This window comes from Caretta caretta, chromosome 2 (genome assembly GCF_965140235.1).
Source record: "Caretta caretta isolate rCarCar2 chromosome 2, rCarCar1.hap1, whole genome shotgun sequence".
NCBI lineage: Eukaryota > Metazoa > Chordata > Testudines > Cheloniidae > Caretta > Caretta caretta.
This window is the reverse complement of record NC_134207.1, coordinates 270160178-270186606: the sequence shown is the minus strand read 5'-3', so window position 1 is coordinate 270186606 and position 26429 is coordinate 270160178. Positions and strand designations below refer to the sequence as shown.

The 26429-nt window shown below is 56.0% G+C and overlaps 1 protein-coding gene across 4 annotated transcripts; it reads left to right on the top strand.

Moving 5' to 3' along the window:
- Positions 1–225: 225 nt before the first annotated feature.
- LOC125632977 (uncharacterized) lies at positions 226–25207 on the top strand. 4 transcript variants are annotated; one of them, XM_075124680.1, is made up of 8 exons: positions 808–891; positions 2603–2818; positions 6562–6675; positions 7641–7754; positions 8421–8534; positions 10577–10678; positions 11145–11252; positions 18576–25207. In XM_075124680.1, the coding sequence occupies exons 2-8, from the start codon at positions 2734–2736 to the stop codon at positions 19958–19960; spliced, it is 2022 nt and encodes a 673-aa protein (XP_074980781.1). In that variant the 5' UTR covers positions 808–891; positions 2603–2733; the 3' UTR covers positions 19961–25207. The 4 variants fall into 4 exon arrangements, with proteins under 4 accessions (XP_048697956.2, XP_048697954.2, XP_048697953.2 ...); XM_048841999.2 differs by lacking the exons at positions 2603–2818; positions 18576–25207 and adding an exon at positions 13724–15755 and having other exon boundaries at positions 226–891; XM_048841997.2 differs by lacking the exon at positions 2603–2818 and having other exon boundaries at positions 738–891; positions 18579–25207.
- The last annotated feature ends 1222 nt before the right edge of the window (positions 25208–26429 follow it).

Below are 26429 nucleotides of genomic sequence, written 5' to 3'. Positions count from 1 at the left end.
GGAAGGGTCTTTCTGTCATTGGGATCCAAAAGCTAAAGATGACTGGATTGTTACCTCTTCCTTCCCTCTCCCTGGCCCTGCCCGCCTGTCTGGTTCATCCCCCTGGCCTCTGGTGCTCTAGGCTAGGGAAAGGCCTGTCTCTTTGCTCCTGTCTGTACAGCTCCTAGCACCGAGAGTCCGCAGGCGTGCCTGGGGCCTCTGGGCACGGAACAGTACAAATTCGAACCACTGCTGACGCTGATTGTTCTGCGCCCTGGAAGGGGCCACTGAGTCATGTGCCCGAAAATCCAGCCAGCCCCAGGAGCAGGAGACGGGCGGGCCAGAGTGGGCCCTGGGCTCAGCGACCCTGCCCTGCCTTCCACCCGGCACCGCCTGTTCACACCGGGTTATTTCTGCACCAGCTAATCCGGTTTGGAGAGTCTGGGCTCAGCGGGGCGGGGGGGTGCAGAGGTCGGGGCCGGCTCGGCTGCCTCTCGGTCCCGCAGCGCAGGCCGGACACGGGAGATCCCGGGACCGGAGCGGGGTGCAGACTCCGGTGCCAAACCGGAGCCGGAGGCTCGGCGCCGCCCGCGGCTGCTGGGAGCTGTAGTTTTCCTCCCGGCCCCAGCCCGGGCGAACCCGTGTCCCCCGCGGCCGGGCTCACAGCGCCCCCGACCCGGCGCTGCGCGGGGAACCCTGCGCCCTGGCCCCGCGCCCTGGCGAGGTGCGCGCGTCCTGCGCCCCCCTTGCGCGCCGGCCCCGCGCGTCTTTACGCGCGGACTACGGCTCCCAGGATGCAGCGGGCGCGGAGCCCTTTGTCTCTGCCCCCGGCGACGGCCGATCGGGCTGGGGAAGTTCCCGAGTCGGCGGCCATAGGGGAGCCGGGCGCAGCCGGGGCGCAGCGCGCAGCGGGTGAGTGCAGCGGGCTGCCCGCTCCCTGCGCGGGGCGCGCCTCGGGGAGCCCGGCCGGGACCTGCCTGGGGGCTGCGCGCAGGGATCCGCGCTCCCGGGGGGGGGGGGGCTGCTGCGCCCAGGGATCCGCGCTCCCGGGGGGGGGGGGCTGCTGTGCGCAGGGATCCGCGCTCCCGGGGGGGGACTGCTGCGCCCAGGGATCCGCGCTCCCGGGGGGGGGGGCTGCTGCGCGCAGGGATCCGCGCTCCCGGGGGGGGGGCTGCTGCGCCCAGGGATCCGCGCTCCCGGGGGGGGGGGCTGCTGCGCGCAGGGATCCGCGCTCCCGGGGGGGGGGCTGCTGCGCGCAGGGATCCGCGCTCCCGGGGGGGGGGCTGCTGCGCGCAGGGATCCGCGCTCCCGGGGGGGGGGCTGCTGCGCGCAGGGATCCGCGCTCCCGGGGGGGGGCTGCTGCGCGCAGGGATCCGCGCTCCCGGGGGGGGGCTGCTGCGCGCAGGGATCCGCGCTCCCGGGGGGGGGCTGCTGCGCGCAGGGATCCGCGCTCCCGGGGGGGGGGCTGCTGCGCGCAGGGATCCGCGCTCCCGGGGGGGGGGGGCTGCTGCGCGCAGGGATCCGCGCTCCCGGGGGAAGGGCTGCTGCGCGCAGGGATCCGCGCTCCCGGGGGGGGCGCTGCGCGCAGGGATCCGCTCTCCCGGGGGGGGGCTGCTCGGGGATCCGTGGGGCGGAGTCAGCTCTCCCCCTAGCAAATGGGCCCCTCGCCTGCTCCCCCCGAGGCTTGCAAGTGCCGTGGGTTTGGCCGGGGGCGGGGGACCTGGATCCTCGCCGCCCGCGCCCCACCCCGGCCGCAGAGCTCCACTCGCCCCTGGCCCGCACGGGGCGTGCACGGGCTGGGCGGGGGCCAGGACAAGGCTCAGCCCGGGGCACAGTGGCTGGGCCGCGTGGGGGTCCCCCGGCTTCCCCCCGCCCCCAGCTGCTACCGGCGCTTCCCTTGTTCACCATCCCCGCGCCACCCGCCCGCATCCCCCGGGACCGCCCGCCAGGCGCCGGCTCCTTGGCCGGGTCCCCCAGGAAGGGATTTTTGGAGAGGGGAAAAAGGTGATTTGTGTTTAACTGTAGCTGAGAATGGGGGCAAACGGGGACGGGCCAGGAATCCTCCGCCGGTGGAAATCGGACCAACTCCATCCATGGCAGCCGGGCTCCCTGGATTGACACCAGCTGCGGATCTGGCCCTGGTCCTTCACTGGGCACCCTGGGCCCTGATCCTGCAATTGGATCTGCTGGCGGGGATCCAGTTGCCGGATTGGGGCTTTATCCTCCCGCCCTGACCTCCCCTGTCGCCTCCAGGCACCCTAATCTGTCAGGTTGAGAGGGTAGAAGAGGAGACAGCAAGAAGGGCATGTGACAATAATAGTCTCTCTTGCACTGGAAATCCTCCCATGTCTGCTTCCCTGTCCTGCTGGGCTGTGGCCTGGCTCAGACCGGTCCAGCCCTGGCTCTGTTCCGCAGGCCAGTCATTGGTGTGAAGGAGATAAAGAAGGTTTGGGTCTAGATTTGACATAAACCGTGAGGGATGATGATAAATGGAGGGGGGAGGCCATACTGCCAGCAGCCTCATGTGATCAAACATCATGAGTCAGGCTGCAAAGGATCATGGGACTGGCTTAAAAGCCCTGAGCGTCTTTTAAACCTTGGGTTTGTTTGATTTGCTTCCTAGCCTTTACGGTGTCTTTGCTTCCCATTGTCGGGCTTTTCTCCACAATCCATGGAAGCGGGGATTCTCCCACAGTCTCTTGACTCCGGCAGCTGGGGCTTTAAACAAACACGGCAAAGATCACGAGGCTCGTGATGGACTCTCGAGAGGTGGCAGCCCTGGGGAGGGGAGAGCACCGCAGAGAGAGGCCATGTGATGGCTGGGCAGGTGCCAAGCTGTGTGAGTGTTTACATTGGGGATTACAGCCACCTGCACCAGCCCAAACAAACACTACCCACTGCTGTTCGCACCAGTGCCGTTTGCCGGTCGTGTAGACGGTGACGTCTCCGACTTCGGCTCTCAGGGGTTGTCTCACACGGGGGTTTAAACGAGGCCGGAGACGACCGCCAAGTGTGCAAAACGTTCCCATGTCAGTGCTACCCTGTCCTCTTGCTCCCCTGCTCTGTTCGTCTGTTTCTGGCCCTACACTGGCCTTGCGTGGGGCTCCGTGGGGGCCCAGAGGTCGGCTGCTCCCAAGGGGTTGCGGTAGCGGGGTCCTAGGGAATGAGCCATCTGGTGCAGGGACCGGGTCCTTGTTTTGCAGAGCCCCCTGCACCAGACACTACGAAGTGAATAACAATGTCCTAATGGCCTGTGCTAACCGGTACTGACATGGCGCTGCAATGCCCCTTTTTCTTGAGATTCGTTTTTAAAAATGGAGGTGTTAAAATGTGGGGTGTGCCCAGGAGCAAGGCAGAGGTGGAGAGCAGCCATAGACCCTTTGGAGTCACAGAATCACAGAATTTAAAGCTGGAAGAGACAACCCAAGCGTCTGGTCTGATCTTTCGTGTAGCACAGGCCAGCAGCGCCCCCCAGCACCCGCCCACTGACCCCAACGGCGAGATCAGACCAGAGCTTGGCAGCCCACTGGAGACTAGAGCACAGGAGGGTCGGAGGGACCGAGGGGCCCCAGTGCTTGTCAGTGTCAGGGAAAGGCTGAAGTGAGAGACACCCCAATAATCCTGGCAAGGGACCGGCACCCACAGGCTGCAGAAGACGGCAACGCGCCCCCTCCCCCCAGGTGACTGGCAATCCGAGCAGGGGGGGAAATTCTTCCCCACCCCACACATGGCGATGAGTTAACCCCCGAAAATGTGGGCATGAACCAGCCAGCCCAGCACGTGAGAGCGAGAACGCTCGGTGTCCCCTTAGCGCCCTGGCCCACCCCTAACATCCCGTCTGTAGCCCTGGCCACCCCAATGCTTCAGAGGAAGGAGATTAAAAAAAATGGAGGGGGAGGAACAACAACCAGGCAAACCCTGAATTCATAGATGCGCATCTCTCTCCATGCAAACGACACTGCAGCCGTGACCTCCGTGGGGAGGGAGGTGAGCAGAATCCAGGCCTTACGTTGCAAGCTCCCGGGGCAGGAACAGTCACTGGATCGATGTGTCTGCAAAGCTCCTAGCTCCCGCCTCTGGTGCCGTGTAAACACTCATCATAAATAAGCAAAAGCTGGAGCTTTCCCGAGCGGTGAGCGGGGTGCAGATATGTCTGAGGACGTCACTGTCTGTTTTTCCCCAGAGGAGAGGGCAGAGTTAGCAGAATGGTAGCCGGAGCTTTACTGGACGGGAGGCAGGAGAGAGACAAGCTCGTGGTTTCGCTGGGTAGCGATAAGACTGGCTGGAATCTGTGAAATGCTCCACTTGGCTTCAGATCAGGACTAATTTTAACCTCCCAATTAGAGTGTGTGTCCCTCACCTGCTGCATTTACCAGCTGGAGGCCTACTCCTGCCTCCCTGGTTTTGCTGGGAGAGTTGGGTGTGCCTGGAATTGAGGAGAAGGCCTGGCGAACCTGTGAGATTGGCCACCAAGAGCAACCGGCCTCCTATGAGAAAACAAACTAGCATGTGGTATAAACCAGGGTGCTCCGTTCCCCTCCAACCACAGGGCAAAATCCTGTCTTGACTTCCACCCCTGATTCCAACAAGCCTGCCAGGTGTGCGATGCTCAGCACAGAATTTGGCCCATCACCCCCTGGCTAGATTTCTCTGTCTTGTATTTTTTACTAGGCAGCTGTCCCGGTGCTCCTGTGTAATAAAAGCAGTGAAGCCAAGCCGGCACTGGGACGTGTGCACACCTTGGCTCTGTGTCTCTGGGAAGTGGCTGCCTCTTGTTTATGTTGGGCGGTAGGTTAAAGGCAGAAAGCTGCCCCCCCTCGACCCACCCCCGAGAGGCGGCTGGTGATATTCCAGGAGGACACCCCATGGAGAGACTTTACTGGGCATAGAAACGGTGCAAGGAAAATAAAAATTAAAACCCTTTTCCCACGTCATTTCTTCCCCAGGTTCAAATATGTGATATTGAAAATCTTGAGGCTGTTTTAGGGAGACCAGCCGTCTGAGGAGACGGGAGAAGAGCACACCGCTTTGGGGACCGTCTGTCTAGGTGCTGTTGTATCTGATGGCTTTCTGACATCTCCATTGCTAGCCATGAATCGAGGCTCTAGAAATCTGGCTTCATCCTGTTACTCACAACCCCTGTCCTGCTGGCCTCTCCCAATAAGAGTTATTGCCACGAGTCGGCAAGGGCGGTTATTGGGGCGCACGGATCTTACAGCTCCCGGTGCAGCCTGATGGGTGTATCGGTCTCCGAGCTCTAGGCCCTGTTCTCTTGGCTGACACCCGGGTTCTTCTCATGTTCCTTCCGCTTTGCTCACTGGCTGGCGCGAAGCAGTCAGAGCTCACCGGTGTCTGGCCCGGTGTCCGCAGCAGAGCGACGACACAGGGTGGCAGCCATTGGTTGGCCATAGTTCTGGTTTAGGCTGGCGGCAGGACCATAAGTGAAGGACAGGGACAGGCAGTACCGTGCCCTACTGGGGGTGTCTCTGAGATTGACGGTGCACCTGGATTTATTTAACGTCTCTGTGAGGGACTGTAGGGGGAGGGTGAACGTGGCGTGGGCTACCTTCGCGGATGCTGAACTGGGAGGGGTTGGAAAACCAGCGAGAAATAACACAAAGGGGCCTTTGAGATGCAAGTGTGGGAAGGGACCAGCAGAGTGCGAGTGTTCCCGTGGGGCCGTGCGGACAAGGTCTCTGCAGGCAGATGGACAGTCAGCATCCCGTGCCCTGAGGAGCCAGTCTCCTCTGGAGGGATGACGCGGTGAGGAGTGGCTCACAAGGGCGTGTCAGGAGACAGGGAAATGCCCCAGGGAGTTGATCACTAACAAAGAGCTCGGGTGTTTCTGGTTTATGTCTCCTGGCTCTCGTTCTGAATGCATGCGTGGCACGGCCGGTGCCCCAGGGAGCTCGGCGGTGGGAATAGCTGGCTGTGTGCCGTGTGTTCGGGGAACTGTCTCGCTGGGTCAGGCCAGCGGGCCCTGTACTGCTGGCTCTGACTGTGGCCAGTCGTTTCAAAGGAAGGGGCAAGAACTCTGCAGGGGGCAGCGATGGGATAACCTGCCCTGGGGCAGTTCCCTCTGCCCCCATTAGCTAGAGGCTGGCTCCTGCCACGGAGAGGAGGAGGTCTGCAGCCCTCTCCAAATCCCTGCCCACGTCTGCAGCCCTGGCTGTTATAACTGGCTCTTCCTGACCTCCCTCTAAGTGGCCAGTCCCAGTGGGGGTGCTGGGATTTGAAGAGGGAGCTCATGTGGTGCCGGGGAAGAGGGGGCAGGGGAAGGAACAGAACGGGGAGGGGGAAGGTAGTGACTAGAGAGGATTGAGCACAGCACAGGTTGTGGGTGTGGGCGCGGGAGAGACTGGAGAGCGCACGGCCCTGGGTTACTGGGACCCCAATGGGTGGGGAGTTCGAATCCTCACACTGCAAATGTGCCCCTTGTCTTCACTGCCTGGCCTGAGCCTGTGGCCCGTGGAGGAAACGTGTCTCTGGTTAAAGGCAGATGCTGCCTGGGAATTGGGTTATGGATCATGCCCTGGGTGACCCGGGGAGGCCCAGAGCGTGACTCGTCTTTCCCTTGGGCAGGCTCCGGGCGCATTGACATGGAAAGCCGGTCTCAGATGGAGCGAGGGGACAAGCTGCATGTGGGCGATCGCAGGGAAATGAGAGAGAGGGGAATGCCGGACACCTGCGGCGCAGGTGAGTGGTGCTTTGAGCCCCCCAGGACTGCTCAGCAGGAAACCGGCCGGTCTTGCTTTACCGACTCCACGCTATGGAGAGTCCACCCGCCCCCGGGGAGGCTGTGCCAATGAACAGTCCATCCCCCGCCCCGCAGCGCTCACACGTTGCATCTTCTTTCCAGCTGGAATGTTTCTAACTTCAGCTTCCAGCCCCCGTGTGTTGTCCTGCCGGCTCCCACAGGACAGAGATCCTCTGCCCAGGCAGGTACTTGGAGAGCACGGTGGAGTCACCTCTGAACCTGCTCTGGGATGAGCTAAATAGGTTGAATCAGAGAATCAGAGAATATCAGGGTTGGAAGGGACCCCAGAAGGTCATCTAGTCCAACCCCCTGCTTGAAGCAGGACCAATTCCCAGTTAAATCATCCCAGCCAGGGCTTTGTCAAGCCTGACCTTAAAAACCTCTAAGGAAGGAGATTCTACCACCTCCCTAGGTAACGCATTCCAGTGTTTCACCACCCTCTTAGTGAAAAAGTTTTTCCTAATATCCAATCTAAACCTCCCCCACTGCAGCTTGAGACCATTACTCCTCGTTCTGTCATCTGCTACCATTGAGAACAGTCTAGAGCCATCCTCTCTGGAACCCCCTTTCAGGTAGTTGAAAGCAGCTATCAGATCCCCCCTCATTCTTCTCTTCTGCAGACTAAACAATCCCAGCTCCCTCAGCCTCTCCTCATAACTCATGTGTTCCAGACCCCTAATCATTTTTGTTGCCCTTCGCTGGACTCTTTCCAATTTATCCACATCCTTCTTGAAGTGTGGGGCCCAAAACTGGACACAGTACTCCAGATGAGGCCTCATCAATGTCGAATAGAGGGGAACGATCACATCCCTCGATCTGCTCGCTATGCCCCTACTTATACAAAAAAGTATCTGCCAGCCTGTCGGTGCCCCGGGAACCAGACTGTGACTCTCGGTCCTTGCAGGTTCTGCTGACATCAGCCCCAAGGTGTTTATTAAAACGGAGCAGGAAGAGGAGCCGTGCGCGGGGGCACCCCCAGAGCAGGGAGAGAGAGGAATTCACCAGGCCCCCAGCACAGGTGAGTGCTGCTAAATTCCGCCTGGAGTTGGTCAGGCAAAGGGAGGCCAGGAAGAGCTAGGATCTCGGGGGAACCCTTATAAACTCCTACAGTCGGGCTGCCTGTGTCCTGCCAGCTGTTTCTGACCATGGAATGGCCCAAGACGGACTGAGCTGTACCAAAAGTTGATCAAAGCCAGGTGTGCTTGGAGCTGCAGGGTTGCTTCCAGCACTGTAGCCTTTGCCACAGAAGGGAAGCTGGGACTAACTGGGACTAGACGTGTTGACCAGACCTAGGGGCTCATCAAGCAGCAGCGTGGTCCCTGCGCTCATGTGCATCCAGGACCCTTCTTCCCAGAGCAAGGCATGAGCCCCCCTTGAGGAGCACGGCCGTGGGACGTGGGCCCATCCCCAGGGAGTGGGTCTGAGCCCCCAGCACAGGGATGCCTCGAGCAGCGGGTCTGGTGTGTTCTCTCTGGTGAAATAAGCGTTATTTGTCTGCCCTGGGCCAGGAAAGGATGGGCACAAAATATTTCACATGCAAGAGCCCCAAAGTCCTAGTCCAGGTTCCCCAGCCGGGGCCTGTTCAGTTCAGAGTCTCCAAGGGTTAGCTCAGCCCAGGACTGTCCCGCAGACCCGGGACGTTATTCCTTCTTCCCTTCTCTCTCTGTTCCCCTCCCGGGCACAGGCTGGCCTGACGTGAAGCAGGAGATTGTGGTGAAAGTGGAGCCAGACGACGAGTCATATGTGGGGTATCCCCAGGGCCTGGGCGACCGAGACCTCCCTGGCTACCCCAGCACTGGTGAGTGATGCTAACCGCCCCAGGCCAGCTCAGGGAAGGGGGCTGGGGCGAGCCGGAAACTCAGGGGGGACCTGTGTGAACCCCTGGAGTCGGGCTCCTGGGGCAGGAGCCTTTGCTGGCCCTGGACACAGTGGATCCAGAAGCCGTGTGAGTCCCCCGGCCTTGTGAGCGTGGCTTCCCCTGCAGTGGGGGAGGGACAGACCCCTCCGCTGAGTAGCTGGGTCTGGCCGTGTGTGGGGCGTTCCCCAGGCAGACAGTGACTCGGGCGCCCCTGCAGTGTCCCAGCTAGCTCCTCTTGCTCCCCCCACGTTGTCAGCTGAGTGGAGGTATGCACAGGGGACATGCCCCCCCGCTCCCCGAGCTCCCCTGCCGAGCCTCCTCAGCAGCTCCCCACGCGAGCTCCCCTCCTGTTCCTGTGGAGATGGGCTGCCGCAGGGATCGGCTCCTCTCCCGCGTGGACGGCTGTGCGTGGGTGTCTCCTTCCGGCTTCCCGGCTCCTGGCGGAGGTGTGCCCAGAGCCTCACACACAGGAGCGTGCGGGGCTGGACGCACGCCACAGCCGAGGGGCCCCATGCGTGGGGAGCAATGGATGCACGGAGCTGGGGGGGACTGGCCATGGGGGGCAGCGTGATTGGACCCAGCAAGTGTCTGTGCCCAGGGCCCTGCAGAATGTGTGGCCACCCCACTCAGCGTTCTGCTGCCCCACAGCCCAGGGCTCCGTATCGTCTGCGCCCCCCTCCCCGACCGCTGTACACGTCGAATAGCTGGGAGAGGCAAGGGGACCCCCGGAGCCTTGTATGAGAGACCTCTGTGGGACCCAGAGCAGGGCCTTAATCACTCGCTGGTCCTGCCCCATGCTCCGGGGAACGAGCCAGCCCCTGGAGGGCAGCCTCCCCACAGGGGATGGTCGCAGCCCCAGTGGCCAGAAGCCAATGAAGACGACCACCAAGAGCAGCGTTTTATTGTCCTTACGCTGGAGATTGTCTGCTCCGTCCTCCAGGGCTGTCTCTGCACCAGGGCCCACCCCGGCGAAAGGCTGATCAGGGCTGGCTGCGCCCGGCCCCCCTACACCCGCCCTGGAACAGGAGGTGCAGACACCTCCCAGCCAGGCAAGGCCAGGCCCTGCCCTCCAGCGCTCACAGTCTGGATCCAGGGAGGAGCTGAGGAGACCAGCACGGGGAAGGGCTGCAGGGAGGGGATCAGGCGGTTAGGAGTTGGGCAATGTCTTCAGAGAAGGCTTAGAACCACAGGCACTTCCCCCTCTCGCGGTGTGGGTGAGCCAGCTCTGCCCGGGAGCCCAGTTAGCCCCGTCCCACTGGCCCTACCCCCCCCAGGGCGTGCAGGGCGGCCCCCACTGAGCCGGCTGGGCAATGGGGTCGGCCTGTCCCGGTGCTGGGGGCGGCTTTAGCTGGAGCCGGTCTGGCTCCCTGCATGGCAGCAATGGGCCAGCTGGGTGACTCTGCCTGGGGCAGCGGGCATGGTGGACTGCAGCCTGCGGCTGCCCGAATCAGTGCCTCTGGGCGTCTCTGGCCTCGCGATGGGAGGATGCCGAGGAGTCTCCTTGTGTCCCCACGGCGCGAGCGTGCTGGCCGGGCGTTGGGCCTGGGGCTGGCTCCTGCAGCGCAGCAGCAAACCAACGAGGGGGGCGTTGGGGGGCAGCAGGTCCCTCGGCGCCATGGGCACTGGCTGAATCCCTGCCAGGAAGTGACACGATGAACAGGTGGCCGCGTTTCCCCCACTGCCCTGCCCCACCCCACCCCGAGTGTAACTGGCCCCGGCAGGGTGGCCGGGGGTTAGGGGATCTGGGTTCTGGCTGGTGACAGGTCCCTTGGTGCTTCAGCTCCCTGCCAGCTAACCGGGGATAAGACCTCCCTGGCATGCCTGAGGGATGAATGCGCTGTGGGGAAGAGCTCCCTAGGAATGAACGCCGCTGACCATGGGAGAACAGCTCAGCGGGATCCGAACGCTGCCCTGGAGCTAGTCTCTCCCTCGCAGCCGTGCCGTGGGCGTAGGGAACGTGCAACGTGCTTTGCTTTCCGCAGGTATCAAAGCAGAGATCATCGTCAAAACGGAGCCCGAGGACGACTCCTACGGCGAGTGTGGCCAGCATTACTGTGAAGGAGACGGTCCCGACGACCCCTTCTGTGAGTGGTGCTGGGATCCACCGGGACGGTCTCTGGGGGCAGGTGTGAGGGGAAGAGCTGGAAACTCAGGGACCCGCCTGTAGATTCCTCAAGGTGGGCCCCTGGCTGTGCCAGATCCTGGCACACACAGCTCGTGTCTGGCTTCCTGGTTCGCCTACAGGAGTCGCCAGAAGCTGGGGCACCCTACTGCCAGGGGTGCGTGTGAGGGATTGGGGGCAGACTGTAGTCAGTGGGAGGAGGACAGGACAGGGGGCCCTGTGGATATATTCACAGGCAGGGACAGGAGATCTGAGGCCTCTTGCTGTGTCTGCCACAGACTGCAGAATGACACACAGACAGACACACCCCAGCCAGCGTTCCCAGGGGCAATCAAAAGCCAATTTAAAGCTACTTTGCAAGGTCACCCTCCCCAGCCCTGAGTGACCACAGGAAACACTGGGTGAGGCTTTTTCTTTCCTGTGAACAGGTGACGCAAACCCGGAGCTTATCGTGAAAGTGGAGCCAGACGATGAGTCAGCCATTGGGTATCCCCAGGGCCTGAGCGAAGGTGGAATTCCTGGCTACCCCAGCCCAGGTGAGCCATGCTGAGCCCCCCGGATAAGAGGGACAGGGAGAGCTGGAAACTCAGGGAGGCCCTGTATGAAATTAGTGAGCCAGGCTGGCTGTATTGTGCCGGCTCTTGCGGGGCTTTGGGGCGGAGCTCGGAGCTGGAGCGCGGAGCAGTGGAGCTGCAGGTTTTTGCCCGGAGTGGGAGCGGAGCCGGAGCACAGAAAATCTTGACTGCTCCACTGCTCCAGTTTGTTTTTTTCATTTTCACTCCAAAATGAGTGATATTTAGCAAGAAAGTCCTTAAGGTGCCAAAAAGTTTCAGATTGTAAAACAATTGATATTAACATCTCCGTTACCACTTTACGTAATATGTCACAGTTCTTCTCACGTCGGCCGAAATCAAGATTTAATGTACGGATACAAAATTACCAAGTTTTTTGGAGATAGTTATCAGACATCCGGCAACACTGCAGACTGCTCCCACCCTTGTGCCAAGGTTAGGCGAGTACGTACTCGCGTAGATTAGTGTGTGTTGATACTTCTTTTGTAAGGGTTGATCAACGAGACGCGCTGAGTGCTGCAATTACGGAAAAGTGTGACACGACGCAACATTTAAGATATCGCAAACAGGTATATTGCAAAAAAAAAGTTTCTGTTTATTGATATATTTAGATATTGCAAGAGATGTTAACCACTTGAGCTCATTTCTCACACGGGCTCCCATTACCGGTACATTTGTACGTGCTACCGTATCACTCTGGCGGACTTATTTTATATGTCATCTCTTCAACGGTCTTTTGGTAGCGTTTGTAATTTTAAATTTACTGAAAAAGTCGTGTGCAGCAGGCATATAAATATACAATAAACATTTTTGCATAAATTAGGAGTGATTTTTGTGATATATCCAGAGTGATTGGAAAATGTCCAGCACAACTTCGGGGGTGAATCCTTAGGTCATTTTAAGAAAAAACATTTCTGTGCAAGTGTCCTAAAATTCTTCCTAAGGGAGCTATAGTCCCTTCAAGGAGGTGATGAAAAGTTAATTTCTGATTAATATCTCAAAAACGCTTTAATATAAAGTAATGAAATTATGTCTGTGTCTTAGTGTTAGTATGTGCTACCATATTACATTATCCAAAATCATTTAAACCATAGGTGTCCCGAACTGGCGTTTGGTCATTTTTATTTCATATTTCAAGAAAGGCTTGTCATCGACTGCCCCTGGCTACGAGTGGTAATATTATGTTCCATAATATGTTAATAATTTTTGGTTATTATTTATTATTACGTTGAAAATGTATGTTTCCAAAGTTGAAAAATAAGTAATAATAAAATTGTTTGTATCATTCTAAGCAGATTAACCGTTTGAGAAAACTGTTTAAAAATTTTAATTAAACAAAATAAATTGAGTACGGTTTCAATGCATGTTTTAGCATTAAATCATATTCCAGGTTCGTATCTGTTAAATAGTCGAAGATTTAATAAAATATTAAATAAAATTGGCCCAGTCCCCCCAGTTCATGATGCCTGTGGTTTAAATAATTTTATTTGAATGCTGTTGTATGATAGAACGCTGGAAATCCACTTTAACGGGAAAGCGGATTCAAATTGCAAGCACCGTCCTTTTAGTAAAGAGAGGAAATTTTCGGAAATGTTTTTCCTTCATCAGGCTGGAAACATTATACAAGATAGAACCTGTTATTTGCTCTCTCTTGTATAATCTATTCAGGCTGATGAAGCAAAAACATATTTCCAAAAATTTCCTCTCTTTACAAAAAGGACTGTGCTTTAAATTTGAATCCACTTTCCCGTTAAAAGAAGAGGACGACTTGTGGCACCTCAGAGACTAACCAATTTATTTGAGCACAAGCTTTCGTGAGCTACAGCTCACTTCATCGGACGCTGTATTTTCCACAGTATGCATCCGATGAAGTGAGCTGTAGCTCACGAAAGCTTATGCTCAAATAAATTGGTTAGTCTCTAAGGTGCCACAAGTCCTCCTTTTCTTTTTGTGAATACAGACTAACACGGCTACTACTCCGAAATCTGTTTCCCGTTAAAGTTTATTTTCAGCCTTGTAACATGTAGCCTCATTACTTCCCAGCAATGAATGTTGTAGAAGAACGATAGCACGTACTAATGCTACGGCACGTACCACATTTCATGGCTATATCTGTATTAAAGTGTTTTTGAGATATTAATTAAAAACTTGGAAAATATTTCAAATATTTTTACCGCAAATTTCATAAGAAAAACTAACTTGCAATTTATAAATAAAAATTTTAATTAATTATGTATATTAAAAATACTTCATTAGAACTGTGAGAAACATGTTAAAATATTAAAATATACTTTAATAATTTTGTGTAAAAAAGAAAATGCGATCATTTTTGTCCAGAAAATCCAAAATAAATTCAAAGTACCTTAAGTGGTTAAGATATCACAAGCAGGTACATTATAAAAAAGTGTAATGCTTTTGTTCATTGCTTTTCGAAGATCGTAACAAGAAACCTTTGGCTGCGGTAGCAGCACAAGAAGATTTGGCCAGGGCTTCAACAAAAAAATCAAATCTGCCCCCCATGATTGATAGCCGATTTACGGAAAAGGATCTCAACAACGTCTTTACTTTTGAATTTGAAAACCCCAAATCTGGGCTTTTGCGAAAAGCAAAGAAGAAATCAGCAACGTGCAAGGTGGAAAAGGAAGTAAATGGCGAGCTCAAACCATGTAGCTTCAAGACAAGTGAGGCAAGTGCCGTGAAAAGTTTCAGCTTTTGGCGGCATGTAAAACGTAACCATCCTGAAAACTATGCGGCTCTGGTTACAAAAAAGGACCAGGAAGATGAGGCAAAACAGAAAGCTGATGCGGCGAAACAACGTTCATCTGGCTCTTTGAAAACTCCTGGAGAAAAGATTTTTTGCGGAGCTTCATCTGAAAAGAAACCCAAAATTGAGCAAACAAAACTTGACTCATATTTGAAGTCCTCAAAGGTTACAGTCATCATGGATGCCAATACTTTCCATGAAGGGCTGATGGAAATGGTTTGCTTGAGTTCAACACCGCTCACTACCTTCAGGCTAAAGAACAAAGGATTCCAAAAAATTACAGGTGAAATGGGTTGGCAGCTTGGCGTTTTGACGGGGCACGATGCGATTCGTCGTTTAGTTGTCAGCACAGCTGAGTCTGGTCGCAAAGAGCTCAAGAAAGCTTTGGAGCAAAAATTGTGCTACCTGAAAATAGATGCAGCAACCCATGGAAACAGACATTTCCTTGCAATCAGTGCTCAGTACTATGAAGAAGGAAAAGATAAAGCTGTGGTAAAAACCTTGGACATAATCGACACTGAAGGGCATCACAATTCTTCGTACGTGAAAAGTCAAGTAAAAGCTATTTTAGAAAAATTGGGGATCAGTGAAATGCAAGTGCTGAGCATCTGCGTTGACAAAGCAGCAAACATGATGTGTGCCGTCAAAAATTTCAGCGAGGACAATGAAACCATCTCTACCTCTGAGACCAGGGATGTGGACAGAACTGAAGCTATTTTGCCTGATGAAGGCACTAAAGGAATGTCTGAAATCGAACTCAACATGGATGCTGCTGCGCAATGGGTTAATGACCCTAGCCTCATACTTCCAACATGGCTTCATGAGGACGACTCAAAAGTCCAACTGATGAGGTGTGGTATTCACACTCTTCAGTTGGCAATCTGGGGTGGACTGAACAAACAACATGCAAAGAAATTTCTGGCAAAAATTCGACAAGTTGTTGTCAAACTATGAACCCCAACTATTCAAAGTGTTCTGCTTGATCTACATGGGGTAACTCAATCATTGGATACTGTGACTCACTGGGGTTCAACATTTGCGATGATTGATCGGCTTCTCGTTTTTCAATCTTACTGTGAACAAGTGGCGGCTGCTGCTGGAACAAGAGAACTCAAGTTAACAAAAGCTGAATGGGACGAAGTGAAGAACCTGCGAGACCTCTTGGCAAAGCCAAACCAAACAACCGTGAACCTTCAAGCCGTCGATGTAACCCTAGGAGTTTTAATGAAGGAATGGCGAAAACTGTCAAAATTCTTGGAAGAAAATGGTGGACAAATTGCAGAAGGAATTCTATCCTCCATGCAGAAACGCAAAGAGAAGCTTTTTGACAATATTCATTTCCTTGCTGGAGTTTATGTTGACCCATGGTATCAGATTCTTCTTACCTCAAGGGAAATACCGAAGGCAAAGGAAGGGCTCCTTGATATTGCTCGACGACTCGAAAAACAAAATCTGTTGCTACATTTGAACTCGGCGAAAGAGGTTGAAGAAAACAAAACACAACAAAAGGGGTCCTCAACCGTCAAATTTGCGGTTTCGGAAAGTTCACATCCTTCAGAAATAGCAGGCTGTTCTCAAACGTCTGTCTCCACTCTGAACTTGTTCGAGCGTCCATCCCTGAGACGTCTTCAGCCATCACAGGGAAATGGAGATAATTCAAGCACCAATTCTTCAGAAGAAAAGGAGTACTTGTGGCACCTTAGAGACTAACCAATTTATTTGAGCATGAGCTTTCGTGAGCTACAGCTCACTTCATCAGATGTGTAGCTCATGAAAGCTCATGCTCAAATAAATTGGTTAGTCTCTAAAGTGCCACAAGTACTCCTTTTCTTTTTGCGAATACAGACTAACACGGCTGTTCCTCTGAAACCTGTCTTCAGAAGAAGACGCCTTCGAAAAGGAATTGGATAAACAAGAAAGACACCGGCGAGTTTCTGCGATTCATAATTGTAAGGAAGCATTATTCGAGAGAAATGTTCGGGAAGATTGTGAGGCGACGGAGTCCATTGGTAGGCTGAAAGTGAAGTCTGTTTTTGAGGCCATTCACAGCTACCCACACCACATTCAGGCTGCCTGTTGAATTGCTTCGAGCATGCCGACAACTCAAGCCAGTGTAGAGCGACTGTTTTCGGCTTTAAAGTTAATTTTAAATGATTTGCGGCAGACTGTGAAAGACGACGTGATTGCTGCAATAATTTTTTACAGAATGAATCATGAATCATTCTAGTTTATATCATTGTTGATGACATTTAAATTGTTTTAAAAGTCTGAATAAAAATGTTTTTTCAAAATGACAGTATGCACTTTTTTTATTTAGTTAAAAATTAATTTGAGTCGGAGCGCGGAGTGGTGCCGGAGCGGAGCTGGAGCAGAGCAATTCAAAAATTTGATTGCTCCAAATCCCTGGGCTCCTAGCACATGGACCCTGTGTAGCCACTGGGTGCAGTGGAGCCCAGAACTGCAAATCTCTCTGCCCTCGCGAGTGAGAGACGGTCCCTCTGCAAGGGGGCCGGAGGCTAAGCCCCAGTTAGCTGGGGACGCTAGCGTTAAGAGATTGCTTTTTAAGCGTCAGCCGACATTCTGTTCACTGCAGTGCTGTCTGGAGGCCTGAACTGCCCTGTCAAGGCAGGAGGCAGGTCTCCCGGAGCCGGGCCCTGGGACTGCTCTGTGCCTGCTGAGTGCTCTCTGACTCGCGACAAGAGAGATCTTGTGAACATTACCCGAGGGCCTCTGGCTGTGTGCACCTCTTTTGGCTGCGATGCTGACCCGGTGGGGGGAGCCGGCCTTGGCTGTGACCCACGAGAAGCCAAGAGAAATTCCTCCAGCCTCCACTGCCTCGTGCGAGTGCGATGGCCTGGCCTCCAGCGGGGTTCCCGGGTCAGAGGGTGACAGGGCTGCCCTCCACCGGCTCCCTGGCCTCCTTCCCAAGCTCGTAAAGCAGCGAGTCCTGCCAGCAGGATGTAAAGCCAGGGGAGACCTAGGTGCCGTTTTGTTGATAGCGGGGGGGGGGCGCCTCGCAGCGTGAGCCAGTGCGGCCCTTCCTGACAGGCAGCCTCAGGGGACCGAGAGGGTCCGTGTCACACAAGCCAGCAAAGATCCAAGCCTGCCCTGACCGTGCCCAGGCATCTTCGGCCTAGAAAGGAGCCTGGAAACGTTAAAAATAGCAACACCTGGGTCTCTGATGTTTCTCTTTCGTCTTATTGACGCTTTGAGTCTTTCTAGCTGCCTCTGGCTTCAGTGGGGTGCTGGGTTGTGCAGCAGGGACGGGGACTGAAGTGAGGCCTCGTCGGCACTGGGGCTACGGCAGCAAAATGCGTCCCGCTCAGGAGTGTGGGAACCCCCCCCCCCCCGAGCGACACAAGTCTCGCTGGCATACGTGCTAGTTTGCACAGTGCTGTGCTGGTGGGAGACGCTCTCCCGCTACCGCCCGCCACTGAGCTGCTTTCATTACGTCGACAGGCGAGCTCTCCCCCCCTCCCCGTGGGCGTCCCGCGGCCCCGCGAGCTCTCCCCTCCCCCCCCCGGGCGTCCCGCGGCCCCGCGAGCTCTCCCCTCCCCCCCTCCCCGTGGGTGTCCCGTGGCCCCGCGAGCTCTCCCCTTCCCCCCTCCCCGGGCGTCCCGCGGCCCCGCGAGCTCTCCCCTCCCCCCCCCCCCGGGCGTCCCGCGGCCCTGCGAGCTCTCCGCGCCCCTCCCCCCCGTGGGCGTCCCGCGGCCGCGCGAGCTCTCCGCGCCCCTCCCCCCCGTGGGCGTCCCGCGGCCCCGCGAGCTCTCCCCTCCCTCCCCCAGGCGTCCCGCGGCCCCGCGAGCTCTCCGCCCCCCCCCCCCGTGGGCGTCCCGCGGCCCTGCGAGCTCTCCGCCCCCCCCCGTGGGCGTCCCGCGGCCCCGCGAGCTCTCCGCCCCCCCCCCCCCGTGGGCGTCCCGCAGCCCCGCGAGCTCTCCGCCCCCCCCCCCCGTGGGCGTCCCGCGGCCCCGCGAGCTCTCCGCGCCTCTCCCCCCCCCCGGGCGTCCCGCGGCCCCGCGAGCGCGCTCACAGTTGTATCCGTGCTGCTGTACTGCGAGAAGCGTGTAGGTTCAGACACGGCCTAAGACGAATAAGAAAATTGCCCGTCGCTGCCTCTGTCCCACGGTGACGTTCTCATGGCTGTGGGAGGTGATGCCGGGCGGCGGTGACCCAGCCCAGCACGTCTCAGAAAGGTTGATTTTCCAAGGTACAAATGGGAGCGAGGTGCCCACCTGCTGCCGACAGTCAGTGCCGCTCGCTGCCACTTGTGTCTCTGGAAGTTACGGCTCTTGGGAATGCTGCCCAGCACCCATGGGACCTTCCGCCGGTGAGCAGTGCCTGGGAGCAGCTGCTTTCTCGGTCGGCGAGCTCAGAGGGTGCAAGGCATTAGAGCCTGCGTCTCTGTACAAACGGGGGTGCCACCGAGCGTCTCGGCCCTGGCACTTAGCTGTATTCTGCGTTCAACGCTGGGAATTCCCCTGTCCCCGGCACACGGAATAACATCTGGCCTCTCTTTTCCCCAGCAGGTGATGGGAGCAGGGGTGCCAGCGAGCAGAAGCACCCTGGGGAAGAGCCAGAGGATGTGAAACCAAACAAGGCTTTGCTGATGAGAGGCTTAGAGGCTGCTTCCCCGGGCTTGCTCAGGACAGAACCCAGCATTAATCACTGGAAAGTGCAACACGCCCAGGGAAACATCATGGCGCTCCAGAGACCCACAGTGACTGTGGAGGGGCCGCAGACAACCCCTGAGCCCAAGGGAAAGGTGCCAACGGCCCCGACAAGCAACCCCAGCCAGAAATCCCTTTCGGCCTCTGACCGCAGGGGGGCTGTGGCCACCAGCACCGAGCCGGTGAAACGCCCGCGAGCCCACGCTGCCGAGCGGCCGTTCACGTGCACCGAGTGCGGGAAGAGCTTCCAGCACCGGGGAAACCTCATCACTCACCTGCGGGTGCACACGGGCGAGAAGCCCTTCACCTGCACCGAGTGCGGCAAGAGCTTCAGCCAGAAGGGCGACCTGATGCGGCACCAGCGCATCCACACGGGCGAGAAGCCCTTCGAATGCAATGTGTGTGGGAAGAGCTTCTGCTCCAAGCAGACCTTCATCCTGCACCAGCGCATCCACACCGGGGAGAAGCCCTTCTCCTGCACCGAGTGCGGCAAGTGCTTCAACCGCAAGGCCAACTTCATCACCCACCAGAAGATCCACCGCGGGGAGCGCCCCTTCGTCTGCGCCGAGTGCGGCAAGGGCTTCTGCGCCAAGAAGACCTTCATCCTGCACCAGAAGATCCACATCGGGGACCGGCCCTTTGGCTGCTCCGAATGCGGCAAGAGCTTCAGCCGCAACGGGGATCTGACCCGGCACCAGCGCATCCACACCGGGGAGCGGCCCTTCGCCTGCGCCGACTGCGGCAAGTGCTTCAGCCACAACGGGGAGCTGATCAAGCACCAGCGCATCCACACCGGGGAGAAGCCCTTCACCTGCACCGAGTGCGGCAAGAGCTTCAACCGCAAGGGCACCCTTATCACCCACCAGCGCATCCACACCGGGGAGCGCCCCTTCGTCTGCGCCGAGTGCGGCAAGACCTTCAACCTGAAGACCACGCTGATGAAGCACAAGCGGATCCACACGGGGGAGCGGCCCTTCACCTGCGTGGAGTGTGGCAAGAGCTTCAAGTACAAGGGCAACCTGCGGACCCACCACCTCACCCACACGGTGGAGCGGGTCTACCCCTGCACCGAGTGCGGGAAGATCTTCAGCCACAAGAAGGAGCTGACGGTGCACCAGGCCGTCCACACGGAGGAGAGACTCTTGTCCTGCTACGGAGACGGGGAGTCGTTCAACCCCTTCCTCCAGATGCACCCGCTTCTACTGTCTGTGCCCCAAGCCAAATGCCTCTGGAAGCCTTAACGCAGTGTACATAAGGAGGGAGTTACAGACATGCTACGTCCCCTGAGCAGGAGCAGAGGAGGAGCAATGCTGTAATTTAGGATTTGGACATGCCGTGGTGCTGATGAAATAACAGGCTCCCTGGCACAAGGAGCTCCCAGGCTAAAGGCCTGCGCTGACGAACCAACCGTGCATCCCTAAGGAAAACACAACTGCACATTCCCTGCACAACGCAGCTCGAATTCCAATGAAAACAAGGGCCCGAGTCTTGCCCTGAAGGATGCCAACGCTGTAGTACTAATCCCATTTGCTGGGTTGGACGTAACCCCCAGAGGTGCTAGAGAACGTCTGGCAGGAGGGACGGGAGATTTCTGGGAAGGGATCTGGCTTATGGAGCAGCGCTTGGAGGGCGTTGGGAATGACATGGCCCGGGTTGACCGATGTGGGGTCTTCATCTTACTACTGAAAGGAGCGGAGGGTGCTAGCAGGACTCTCCTGCCCGTTCCTGTGTGGAGCAAACACGGGAGCGTCGTGCTCATTGGGATAGTTCTGGCGAAGACCAGTGGTTTCTCAGGGCGGGGGGTGCTGTGCTGTGTGTTGTTGTTAGGTCAGGCCCAGTGGGTACTGTGGGGCGGGCGAGACTTTGCTACTGCGCTGTAGTTATGGCTTATGCCAGCAGCTCCTCAGTGGAGCTACTGGACAGACCTGACGGACAGCGCCTGTTCCAGCCGGGCCGGTGACAGTCTGGGAAATGAAAGAAAACCTCAGTCGAGTGTGGACTTGAGGACTCCAGGTGCAATGCCCTGGAGCAATAATTACTGTAGTGCTCTTTCCTCTCTGTTCTCTTACTGACTATTTACCCACCAGGAGTGTGCGCCGGGCTTCACAACTGCGTACGGCCTGATCCCTGACCTGAGAAGTGACCATCTCACTGAGACCACCTAGAGATCTGACAGAGATTCACAGAGTCCTAGGGCTGGGAGGGACCTCGGGAGGTCGTCTAGTCCCGTCCCCTGCACTCCCGGCAGGACTAAGTATTATCTAGACCATCCCTGGCAGGTGTTTGTCCAACCTGCTCTTAAAACCCTCCAGTGACAGAGACTGGTTAGAGCTGGAAAAGACCGATTGGTCATTTTGCCCATTCCTAGCCAATGCAGGGTCGGGCTCTACTCTGTATTTTCTAGGAATATGTCCAGCCTGTTAACCCTCTCCAGCGATGGGTCGCCCCTCGCTCCCTTGTGAGGTCCGTGCACAGTCTAATAGACACTGACTACTTCTCATCTTGTGTGAAAGGGACTTGGGTTTAGTTGCTAGTTTGTAGTTAGGCAAAGGGTCATTTTAACGTTAAAATTTGTCGTTCTCCGTGTGGATAGCCTAGAATCCTAGTTGTTAGATTTGGAAAAGAACTAATAAGTCTTCTAATAAACTCTAGTACTTCTCCCTGGCACTGCACGCCTGTTCCCTCCAGTGCTTGGTCCGTCTAACTGTACGTGTCCCAAACTCTGGGGTGTCACCTCTCTGGGGGGGTGGTTCCACAGCCTGAAACGTCTCCCCCTTAGGAAGTTTTTTTCTGACATTCAGCTTTAATCCTTGATTTCGTCCAGTCATCCCCACCTTGAACTACTGTAAAATTCTCTCTCCCGTGCCCGCCCCCCCGTGTTTCCCCCGGATTGTTATCGGGTCCCGTCAGGTCACTGCTCAGTGAAGCTGGACCTACTTGTCTCTTTTGCTCATTCCTCACCAGTCAATCCCTTGTGCCCCCAGATCACATTGTGGCTGTTCTCTGAACGGGCCATCGGTATTTTTCCAGCTCTCCTGAGGAGCCCTGAACAGCATGCCGTCTCCAGTGGGGTTATCCCAAGGCAGAGAGATGGGGGCTGTCACCCCTTTGCTCCGTTACACAAAGCCTCTGTGTATTGGCCTTTTCAGGTGCCAGGATGGACTGGAAGCTCTTGTCTAATCTGCTGCTGTCCACTGTCTTCCCCCAGGTCCCGATCAGTGTTTCCTGCTTCCTGGATTCTTTCCTTCCCACTGACTCTCTGCAGGGCAGATGCTGCTTCCCTAATAACATGCTCTTACTGCCTCTGCTAGGTGATTTGTGAAGAAATGGCATAAATCAGGAGCTCCCAGTAACACAGCCGTGGCACCCGCTGAGCACCTGCTCCCAGCTCCGTCCCGTGGCCTGTTGTTATTACTCTTGGCTAACACGTCTGCAGCCAGCGTTCAGTCCGTGGGATGGTCTCTGCTGACGCTGGGTCAGCCGGGACAGTACGTTTTGATGAGATGCTCTGTCAAGTGCTTTACTCACAACCAAGTGTGTCTTATCTCGCGCTTTCCCTCCACCCGCTAACTGTCCGAACAAGCAATCCGGGCACTGCCTTCTGCTGCTCCCTGCCCCAGGCGCCTTCTGGGGGCGGGAACGAAGACACCCTGGCTCTCCCTGCTCCAGCCTGTGCTGCGCTTTTCCCACCATGGCCGAGACGGGCTCGGGGCTGGAGTGCTTGAGAAAACGGAGCGTCCGTGGGGTTGGTCTGCCAGGTTCCGGATGAAGAACTGACCGAGAACCACAACGAGGAGGAGGGGATGGGATGTGGAGACAGAGTCCCCTGTTGGGTCCACTCTTCCCCCACCCCCAAACCCAAATCCCTCTGTTGTTAAAGGAGCCCCGGGGGGCAGGCGCTATGCGAACATTTCACGATCCAGCCATTTCACGTCAACTTGTGATTTACAGACACCGTGTGAAGGGCGTTGGTTTGGGCCAAGTGAGTGACTGGGGGAAAATGGCAGCCAAAGGGACTGGCCGGAGTCAGGGTGGAATGATTGGTGCGTTGGTCCAGGAGACCAAAATCCCCCATGGGGGAAAGGAGAACAAGGGGGATTTCTATAGGGCTGAAGTGGTGTCTAGGCCTGGTCTGGCTCTGTATCGGGTTGTGCTCACCACCCACGGTGCCTCCTACCGGTTGCTATGGGAATTCGCTCTGTCCAGCAGGGCACCCTCCTCTTGTAGTGTCTCACTCTCTGTCACTGCTTCTCCACCGTCTCCGCTGTCTGGGACTCCTGGACTGTGGCGTCCTCTTCAGGGCACGGCCCTCCGGCTGTGCCCCAACTCCGTTGTCTCCCCGCTTCCAGGGATCCCGCAGTCCTTCACCCAGCTTCTCGCCGCAATGGACTAGAGCGCCTAGTCCAGCCCCTTGCTCAGCGGCAAACTGCAGTCCTTTGGCTGGCCACTTCCCTCAGCGGCCAGTGGGGCAAAAGGGGGCGCCCAGGCCTGCCCACTACTCTGGGCCCCAACCCACGGACCCTCTCGCTGGCAGCTGCTCATGGCCTCTCCTTCCCCTCTGCCGCTACCTGCTTTCCCTGGGCCACTTCTCCATAGCCCCAGCACCTACTCGGCCCCTGTGTCAAGGACGCAGTCTGGGAGCCAGCCGGGCTGGAGCGCCACTTGCTCCCCCGACCCTGCCCAGCACGGCTCTGTCGCACGCACTTCTCTCTGCGGGCAGCCAGGCCTCCTCCCTCAAGCTCCAGGAGAGACTGAGCTCCTCGCTGCCCTGCAGCCCTTCTTATAGGACCCAGCCTGGCCCTGATTGGCTGCTTCTAAGCCTTCCTCTGGTTGGCTGGGTTCTGCACAGCCACTCCAAGGGCTGCTGTTAACCCTTTGCCAGCCAGTGAGGGGCCGCTGCCCCGTCACAGGCTCCTCTGCACAGGGTGAATTTCACCCCTCACTAAATCGTATTTTCAGGACCCTTCTTTTCTAGCGGGTGCTGAGAGCCGGGGTCCATTAGTTAAAGTCTCTGAAATAATTTGCTAGGAAGCAGCTTGTTCCCATCTCCCTTGTGAAAGGAATTTCCTCTGGTCCCAGCTCAGGGTACCCCACAAATGCCTTCAAAGTTATTCACCCAGCTAAACTGAGGACGAGTTAGCAAGGGGTGAAACTCCTCTTTGCAGATGCTGCCACCGCTAAAGGAGTTTTGGCTGCTAGAATCTCATCTGTGACTCAGAGTTTGAAGAGAGGTTGGATGACAATAAACCAGGCAGGAGCTGTGGGTCTGGCCCTGCCAGATTTATAAAGGGAGTGGCTGGTTCTTTACTAATATGGTTATTTTGTTGCCTATTGACTCATTTATTTGTAACTTCCTTTTGGGCTGTTTGGACAGAATTCTTCACTGACCTCTTCTGCATGACCTTGCTAGCAATAGATAGCAAATTAATCGGTGTGTGTGGTGTATATTCTGCAAATGTATTTGTATGTAAAATTACTCTCCTGCCATTGGTTATTGGGCTCCAATCCTGGGCTTTCCGGTGTCAAATGGGAAAATTCCCCTTGGGGTCAGGACAGGGCCCACTGATGGTATTTATAATTCTTATGCAAAAATCTTCCCCTCTGACGATTCTTATTGTGACAATAGGGTCATTGTGCTGAGAGGTTGTGTAGCCTAGAGCAGTGGTTCTCAAACTTATTTGATTGGGCCCGCCTTCTTTGTGTCTGTGGTTGTTTGTGCCTCCCCCCCACCGCCCCCCAGGTACATATATCACTACCCAGCTCTGAAGCACAGAAGTAAGAGTGGCAATGTGGAAAGTGACTTTTCACAGCAGACTTAGCGCCCCAGTGCCATCCTTTCTTCTGCTGCCGCCCCCCTGGGGCTGACAGATGGAGCCCCGCCACCTCCAGGTGAGGGATGGGGGTCGGGGACAAGGAGTGCCCAAGTCCAGGCTGCTTCCTGGGGAGGGATTGGGGAGAGCCCGGGCCTGGGTGGCTCCGCACCTCCCGGGCGTGCACGGCCCTTCTGCACAAGCCCCAGCTCTTATTAAAAAAAACAAAAAAAAAGCTCACAGCTTGTGCCTCCCTTGGGCGGCCCACCCCATAGTTTGAGAACTGCTGCCTAGCCTTTGGGAACTCCTGGAATCCAGGGCTCCTGAGGTCTAATCCTGGCTCTGGACTTAAGCTCTCAGTCTCAGTTCCTCCATCTGTAAAATGGGGATAATAATACTTACTGCGCCTACCTCACAGGGGTGTTGTGAGGGTAGCTAATCACCGGCTGTTTGAACAGTGCTTAGAAGAGACTGTAGAGCACGTGGCCGGAAGACTAAGTATTATTATTGCTGTGGCCTGGGGCCTGCTCTTCACTGGGGACCGGATGTGTAAGAATTTCTCCAGAGACGCCCTTAGATTGCCGTAGAGCAAGGTCCATGTGTATTTATATTTTCATTCTTTTTCCTAATCTAGAAACTAATAAAAGGTTAGAAATGAAACAAATGAAATGAAATGCACCTCTCTGGTTTGGCGCTGTTTGTCCTGGGACCACGGTGCTGCTCGTTGCTCGTGTTTCCATTGCTGGAGTGGAATCCCCCCCCCCCCCGCGCTCGTTCTGTTGTGTTACTAGGTACAGAGGCAACATTGACAAGGCAAGAATTGTCGGCTCACTAGTTCCTCTTTGGGCAATTAGTGCTTCATTTGCATTCTTTCACCACCAAAGCAAGTCTCCTGCCTCGGCTCCTGTTAACTTCCCCTAGCACCCAGTAGCCCTTTTATAGAAGCTTTGTTCCCAGGATGCCTTTCTGGAGCTGGCAATTCAAACTCACCTGAGCCATAAATGCCTTTTTTCCAGCTAGTAGCCGTTGGCTCCGTCTTTCTCTCTCCCAGCTGGGAAGGAAGTACCTGTTGTGTTTGCCCTTCCTTAGGGCTGGATTTTTCACATGCTCACCACTTGTCGCTGGGGTCAGGTTTCCAAAAGCACTCGGCACCTAATCATAGAATCATAGAATATAAGGGTTGGAAGGGACCCCAGAAGGTCATCTAGTCCAACCCCCTGCTCGAGGGGACAGTCAGGGGGACAGGGGACAGTTTTTCCGAAGTGCCCAGGACCCCGTTTCCGAGCTCTTCTGAAAATCCCGACCTCCCTGCTCTGGGATGGCTCATTCTCACATCCAGTCTTAAGATCTCTCCTGTTAATGATTTTTCAAAAACACGGGATTGCCGCTGCTGCAGTGATTCATTTGCCGTGGTGCTAGGTTTTATGTTACTTAGGCTTGCTTTAGACCAGTGGTTCTCAAGCCGTGGGCCGCTTGTGGCCCAATCAGCACACAGCTGCGGCCCATGTGACATCCTCAGGGCCATACAGGTCGTGCATATATCGTGTGGCTGTGGCCCACATAACACAGAGAGAGCTGCACGTGCGGCCCACAGTGGTAATTAGGTTGAGAGCCATTGCTTTAGACCAGTGGCTCCAACCGTTCCAGACTACTGCACCCCTTTCAGGAGTCTGGTTTGTCTTGTGCACCCCTGTCAAGGTTCCTTCCCCATTCTGAACTCTAGGGTACAGAGCTGGGGACCTGCATGAAAACCTCCTAAGCTTACTTTTACCAGCTTAGGTTAAAACTTCCCCAAGGTACAAATTAATTTTACCCTTTGCCCTTGGATTTCCACTGCCACCACCAAACTTTATTTGGGTTTACTGGGAAATGTAGTTTGGACACGTCTTTCCCTCCAAAA